This window comes from Pan paniscus, chromosome X, assembly GCF_029289425.2.
Source record: "Pan paniscus chromosome X, NHGRI_mPanPan1-v2.0_pri, whole genome shotgun sequence".
Lineage (NCBI taxonomy): Eukaryota > Metazoa > Chordata > Mammalia > Primates > Hominidae > Pan > Pan paniscus.
Window position 1 is genome coordinate 148,717,484 of NC_073272.2, and position 7,618 is coordinate 148,725,101.

The window sequence follows — 7,618 nt, forward strand, 5'->3', positions numbered from 1 at the left end:
TGCTTAATGTTTGTTTGCTTGTTTAGTGACTTTTCTTAACTATTTCTGTAGTCAGTAGTTTTTCTTGTATGTAGCCACCACAAAAGTATCTATTCTTTTAGTTTAACAGTTGGCTAGTGATTGGACAGATATTTTCTTAACCATAGTAAGATACTGCTGCATCCCAAATTTTCTTAGCAAAAAATATGGCATATTCCATATTGGGGCTGTGGCATTTAAACACCATTATTTCCGTGTTTGGAAGTTTTGTCAAATTTTATTAGGGTTAGTTTTGGGTCCTTTCTTAGATCATTTAATTGCTTGTTACATAGTCTGAAGGAAAGCAAACACCACTATGAAATAGGTGGCCTGGAGATGGTTTCTTTGTCCACCTTTTATAGGAAGTGATACTGTCACCCAACACACATTACACTTCTCCCCATTTGTGTTCTGGCAACCTAAACCCTAATGTTATCCCCATGCACATATGCACAAATAGAAACACCAAGCCCATTTCTCTTCTTGCCTATGGGTTATAATGTTAAGAATGGAAATTTTTCTTCAGTGCTCAATCCTCACCTAGTCCTTATCCCCAATGTTTGGCTCATGGTAGGCCTGCAAATATGTCTACCTGTCAGTATATAAACCTACTGGCAGGTCAACCCCCTCCAATTCTCCTGGACCTCACTTTGCTTCTGTCTCACAAACTTGCCTCTTCCCTTCCTTCTCTCTTTTCCCACAATCAGATAACTTACAGAGATACATACACATGTTCTGAAATAAAGGGTTTTTCATAACATGTTGATTTTGTTTTAATTACCACCATCGCTGTTTCATTATGCTGTTGTATCTTGTAGGAGTGTCATTTTTTTTTTACAGCATCTTGGGCCTGGCCTGAGTGCTTTGGCTCCTACTCAATCTTTGCTAGTGGCCGAAACTTCTTGGCTCTTTTCACTCTTTTTACCTTTTGTGGAATTTCTGTACTAGTACTAGACGATTTTTTTCTTGAACTCCCATGATGCAGTCGTTTTATCACCCTCTGTATCTTCTTCACCTGAAAGGGCAATAGAGTGATCACAAAAGGACCTTGTGTTCGAGGAAGGAGATAGGCACTGAATGAGAAGAGGAGCTTTGTAAAAAGGGACATGGGCTAATGAGGGGGTTTGTGCCAGGCAGGTAAAGCGTAGGAGACATAGGGGAGGGTGGATCAAGAGAAAAGCTTGAGTGAGGTGGTCTCACCTTGCCCCCTTTTCTGGCCCTGGGTTGACAGGATTTCTTCATCTTGTTCTTCCCTTTTGTGCTTGAGATTAATTGTTCTGTGCTTGGGTTTGATTGTTCCATAACTTTGCTAGATCCCTTCAATTTTCTGGTAACTTTAGCCATGTTGAAACCCCACAGTAGTCTTCTCTACAAGCATATAAAATGCCCATCATCAGGACAATGAGGAGCCACACCCTTTAGCTTTATTTGTTCATCTAGGCACTTCCCCTGGCCAGTAGGGGTTAAAGGAGCTGTAGACATCACAAAGCACTCTTGGCTTCTGCCTAATGGTGGGGATGCTGGGGAGATCCATGTGCTCTGGTTGGAGACAGGGGCATTTCCTTCACATCCCACTAAAAAGCCTTCCGAAAATGACCTGTAATCCCTTCTCATCACTTGTACAGATGGCAAGAAAAAAGTGATGCCTCCAAGTCTTTCTCCATAGCCACTCCCATTCCATTTTTATTTTGTTCTCTCCCATCCTTCATCATGACCTAATATTTTGGATATCTTACCTAAAATCTCTCCAAGAAAATGTGATTATATTTAAGTTTCTGTGTAGATATAAATCACCTCATTCCCCTTCAAAAGATTTATCTTATGCACCTTGAAGACAATTTCATTCTTGGCTACTACACAAAACTTCCCATCTCACCTTCTTTTTCCAATGTCTGTATAGACCTCTTCAGTTTTCTAGTTTCAGATTGACATAGCAGCTCTTATCAGTCATGAAAATATTGTGATACTGGCATAAGGACAGACATATAGACTAATAGAATAGAAGTAAGAGGCCAGAAATAAACCCACATATCTATGAAAAATTGATTTCTAACAAGAGTTCAAAGACAAGTCAGTGGAGAAAGAATAGTTATTTCAACAAATGATATTGTGGCAACTGGATATTCACATGCAAAATAGTGAATTTGGACCCTAAATCACATCATATACACAAATTAATTTAAACTGGATCAAAGAGCTTAATATAAGACCTAAAACTATAAAATTATTTGAAGAAAACATAGGCAAAATTCTTCATGACCCTTCATTCAGCAATAGTGTCTTATAGTATAACACCAAAGGCACAAGTAACAAAAGAAAAATTTGATAAGTTGACATCATCAAAATCAAAACCTTGTGATTCAACAGTTAAAATTAAGAAAGTGATAGACAATGCACAGAATGGGAAAAAAATTTTGCAGATCACACATCAGTAAGTGAAATTCATGTAAAATGTATAATATAAAGAACTCTTACAATTCAATAATAATAATGTTACCCAACTTAAAAAGTGGACAAGGGGTAGGAAAAACATATCTCAAATGGCCAATAAGCAGATAACGATATAGTCAGCATCAGTAGCCATCATGAAAATGCAAATCAAAACCACAATGAGATACTGCTTTACATGCACTAGGATGGTAATAACAAAAAAACGGCAGATAATAAGATTTGGTAAAGTTGTGAAAAACATTAGCCCTCATATCTAGTTTGTGGGAACATAAAGTGGTACAGAAGTTTTAAAATATAGTCAGCCAGGTACCCAAAAAAAGCTAAACATAGAATTATCATATGATCCTGAATTCCCACTCCTAGGTATGTACCAAGAAAAATGAAAATTATATTCTCACAAAAACTTGTACAGGAATGGTCATAGCAGCATTATTCCTAATGGCCAAAAGGTGGAAACAACCCAAATGCCCATCAACTTGAAAAATGGATAAATAAAATGTGGTATAGGAATATAACAGAATATTGTTCGGTCATAGAAAAAATGAAATACAGATATATGCTGCAACATGCATAAATGTGAAAATATTATGCTAAGTGAAAGAAGCCAGTCACAAAGGATTACATATTGTATGTTTCCATGGGTGCAGCACATCAACATGGCACATGCATACATATGTAACAAACCTGCATGTGGTGCACATGTACCCTAGAATTTAAAGTATAATTAAAAAGTATATATATAAAAGAAATATTCACAATAGGCAAATTTATAGACAGAAAAGAGATTAGTAGTGCCTTAAGGTGATCAAGTAATGAGGAAATTTAGAGGTGACAACAAAGGGATGAAGTGGTGTTGTTTGGAATTATGAAAATATTCTAAAATTGATTGAAGAGATGGCTGCCTAACTCTGTGCATATATTAAAAGCCATTGAATTGTCCACTTTAAATGATTGCATTGTATAATATGTAAATTATATTTTAACAAAGCTGTTAAAATTAATATGAATTTTCCTCATGAAAGGAATTCAATAGGCTTCAGGCTGGATGTGGTGGCTCACGCCTGTAATCCCAGCACTTTGGGAGATCGAGGTGGGCAGATCACTTGAGGTCAGGAGTTCAAGACCTTCCTGGCCAACATGATGAAACCCCATCTCTACTAAAAATACAAAAATTAGCCAGATGTGGTGGCACATTTCTGTAGTCCCAGCTACTCGGGAGGCTGAGGCAGGAGAATCTCTTGAACCCTGGACGTGGAGGTTGCAGTGAGCTGAGATTGCACCACTGCGCTCCAGTATGGGCAACAGAGCAAGACGCCATCTCAAAAAATAAACAAACAAACAAACAGAAAGTAATTCAATAGGGTTTGAATCTCGGCTCTTCCACTTACAAGCTGTGTGACCTTAGGCAAATTAGTTTCCTTATCTGTAAAAGGGAGTTAATAACACCTACCTTATAAAGTTATTGTAAGGGTTAAATTAAATATTTTCAAACGTGAAAATATGAAGACCCTAAAAATAAATCTGTGGACTCTTGAGAACATGTCTTTTGGACTCAAGTTGGAAAAACACTGCCACTTTAGTTCATAACGATCACAAATACCAGTGGTAAAGCAGACGCTGAAGTCATGTGTCACAATTCATTTATGAAGTGGTGCCCCAAATAATCCAGAACCCATGTATGCATTAAAATGTAAATAGAACATTTTATACTTACCATAGAGAACTCACTGACCCTAACATTCCCCTTAAGAATATATGCACAACAATTGAAATTTTTATATACTGCTGGAGGAGGGAGTGTAATGTGTTATAATTACTTTGGACAACTGGTTGAGCCAGTATCTACTAAAGTTAAAAATATCCATGCATTGTTATCAAATAATTCCACTCCTAGGGGGAAGACATATATATATATGTCATATATATATTATATATATTATATTATTATATATTAAATATATTATTATATATAACATATTATATAATATATATAATATATATTATATATTATATATGTCTTATATATATTATATATATTATATATGTCTTATATATAATATATATAAGACATATATATTATATACATCACATATTCTGATATATATATATCGCATATTCTGATATATATATATCAGAATAATAGATACATATTAACCTGAAAATGTATGAAGACAAAAGTATAAAAGTGCATAAATCATAAGTCAACACTCGTATGTAACCATGACCCTGGTTGACACTGCCAGCATCCCAGAAACCACCCTCACACCCTCAGATGTCTCCAAATCACTACTTCTCCTTCCTCCCCCAAAAAAATCAATCTTAACTTCTACAACATAGAGTAGTTGTGCTTTCTTTTAAACTTTATATATATGGAATTGTACAGCATATATATTTTTTATGCTTGGCTTCCTTTGTGCAATACAATGTCTATGAGGTTGATTGATACTGTGTGTATACTGGAGTTCAGTTTTGTCATTGCTGAATAGAATTAATTTTCATGTGACTGTATATGCATTTATTTATTCTACTATTGATGAACATTGAGTTTGTTTTCAAACGTCATGCAAAAACAAAATTGAAAAAAAGACATGTGCTGATAAAAGACCATGAAAATACTTCATTGCCAACAAATCAGCACTACAAAAACTACTTTTGAAAAAGTTCTCGTCATTAATCATTAGAAAAATGCTTAAATCAAAACCACAATAAGATATCACCTCAATTAAGTGGATTAAATTATCTAATCAAAAGATAGAGTGGTTAAATGGACCCCCCCAAAAAATAAGAGCCAATTATATGCTCCCTGCAAGAGACCCACTCTACCTTAAGGACACATATAGGTGAAGGAATGGACAAAGGTATTCCATGCAAATGGTAACCAAAATAGAGCATAGGTGGCTATACTTATGTCCAATAAAATATACTTCAAGTCAAAAACTGTCACAAGTGACAGATAAAATCATTATTTAATGATAAAGGGCTCAATTCATCAAGAGGACATAATAATTATAAATACGTATGCACAGAACATTGGAGCACCAGCACCTAAATATATAAAGCAAATATTAATGAACATTAATTAATAGATAACAATACAATAATAGTAGGGGATTTTGGTACCCAACTTTCAACAATGGACAGAAAAACTAGACAAAAAATTAACAAGAAAATACTGGAATTGAACTGCACTTTAGACAAAATAAACCTAACAGATATATACAGAACTTTCCATCCAATGGCAGCAGAATACACCTTCTTCTCTAGTCCACATGGATCATTCTTCAGGATAGAACACATGTGAGGCCACAAAATAAGTCTTAACAAATTTAAGATCAAATTCATCAAGTATTGTTTCCAACCATAATGGTACGAAACTAGCAATCAATAACATAAAATTTTAGAAATTTGACAAATATGTATAAACAGTATGCTCCTGAACAGCCAATGAGTCAAAGAAGAAATCAAAAGGGAAATTTAGAAATATATTGAGATAAATGACAATGAAAACAGCATATCAAATCCTATGATATGCAGCAAAAGTAGTTCTAGGATGAAAGTTCATATTAATAAATGCCTACATTATAAAAAGAAAGATTACAAATACAGAGCCTAACATTATGCCTCAAGGAACTAGAAAGGGAAGAAAAAGCTAAACTCAAATTTAGCAGAAGGAAAGCAATAAAGACAAGAATAAATATGAAAAATAGAAAATATAAAACCATAGAAAAAAGCAATAAAATTAAAAGTATTTTTCCTAGCTAAACTAGAAAAAAGAGAAGTCTTAGATATATAAAATCAGAAAACAAAGTGGTGATATTACAATAAACATCTCTGAAATAAAAAGAATCATAAAAAACTATTATAAACAATTATATGCCAACAAATTTGATAGCCCAAAGAATGGATAAACTCCTAGAAACACATAACTTCCAAGATTGAATCAAGAAGAAATAGAAGGCCTGAATAGACCACTAGCAAAAAAAATGAGGTAGTAATTTAAAACCTCCAGACAAAGAAAAGCTTAGAACCAGATAGCTTAACAGGTGAATACTACCAATCTTCAAAGAAGAATTAATACCGATACTTCTTAGATTCTTCAAAATAATAGGATGCATGGACTATTTCCTAACATATTTTATGAGACCAGGGTCACCTTGAAAGCTAAGAATACAAAGACAATGCAAGAAAACAATGCTACAAGCCAACATATCTCATTAACATTGATGCAAAAATCCCTAATAAAATATTAGCAATTGTATTTCAACATCACATGAAAAAGATTATACTTCATAGTAAAGTGGGATTTATCCCTGAGATCCAAGACTGATTTAACATTCTTGAATCAGTATGATACATCACATTAACCAACGTAAGACAAACCCACATGATTATATCAGTTGATGCAAAAAAGTATTTGAGATATGGGAGGAAAATGGCAGATAGAAGACAGGACTAACATGCAGCTCCCATTTTGATGGACAAAACAGCATATGGAGAATCACACTGTGAATTTTTGATCCAAGAACCACTGCAGGAATATACCAGGACAACTGAAAGAATTCACAGATGCTTTGAAAGAAGTGGCTTGCCACGGCAAACTCCATGAGACAGCTGAAAAACTGTAAGTTCCCAAAGTGTGAGGGGTGGGGGGATGTATGCCTCCAAAACACACATCCCCACTGGAGAACCTGAAAATCCAAATCACAGGAAAGGATTTAACCTTACTTAGAGATGAAACGGATTTAGGGAGCCAAGCAAAATATAAAAGTAGAAGAAGCAGTGAGAAGAGTCCTGTAGGCCCTTCCAGTCCCCAGCTCAAGCCCAGGGAAGCCATTTCTGACATTATCTCACAGGTGTCCTTGGGGAGGGCAGCCAGTATAATCTGGGAGGGGACATAGGGTGAAGGAAGCTTCTAGTTTAACTTTGTAATGATTTCAACTGAGCATGAATTTTCCTAAGCAGGATACAGGAATGGTGCAAATGAGAAGTGCAGATATGAGTGCAGAAGCTGCAGCTGATGGTGCAGGCAAGTGGGGAGGGGTGAAGCCTGAGAGGCCTGCTTGCTTTCTCAGCAGGGTGGCTTGTAGCCTGGGGCAAGATCTTAGCCCTGCTCACCAGCTGCCTGGATATAAACTCAGTGCTATTGATG

General features: G+C 35.4%; 1 protein-coding gene across 1 annotated transcript; it reads right to left on the bottom strand.

Annotated features, from left to right (window-relative positions):
* Positions 1-759: 759 nt before the first annotated feature.
* LOC129395338 (spermatid nuclear transition protein 3) lies at positions 760-1,390 on the bottom strand. Its single transcript, XM_055106568.2, has 2 exons — positions 1,219-1,390; positions 760-1,033 (listed from the first exon to the last, which is right to left on the bottom strand). The coding sequence occupies exons 1-2, from the start codon at positions 1,360-1,362 to the stop codon at positions 890-892; spliced, it is 288 nt and encodes a 95-aa protein (XP_054962543.1). The 5' UTR covers positions 1,363-1,390; the 3' UTR covers positions 760-889.
* Between the last annotated feature and the right edge of the window lie 6,228 nt (positions 1,391-7,618).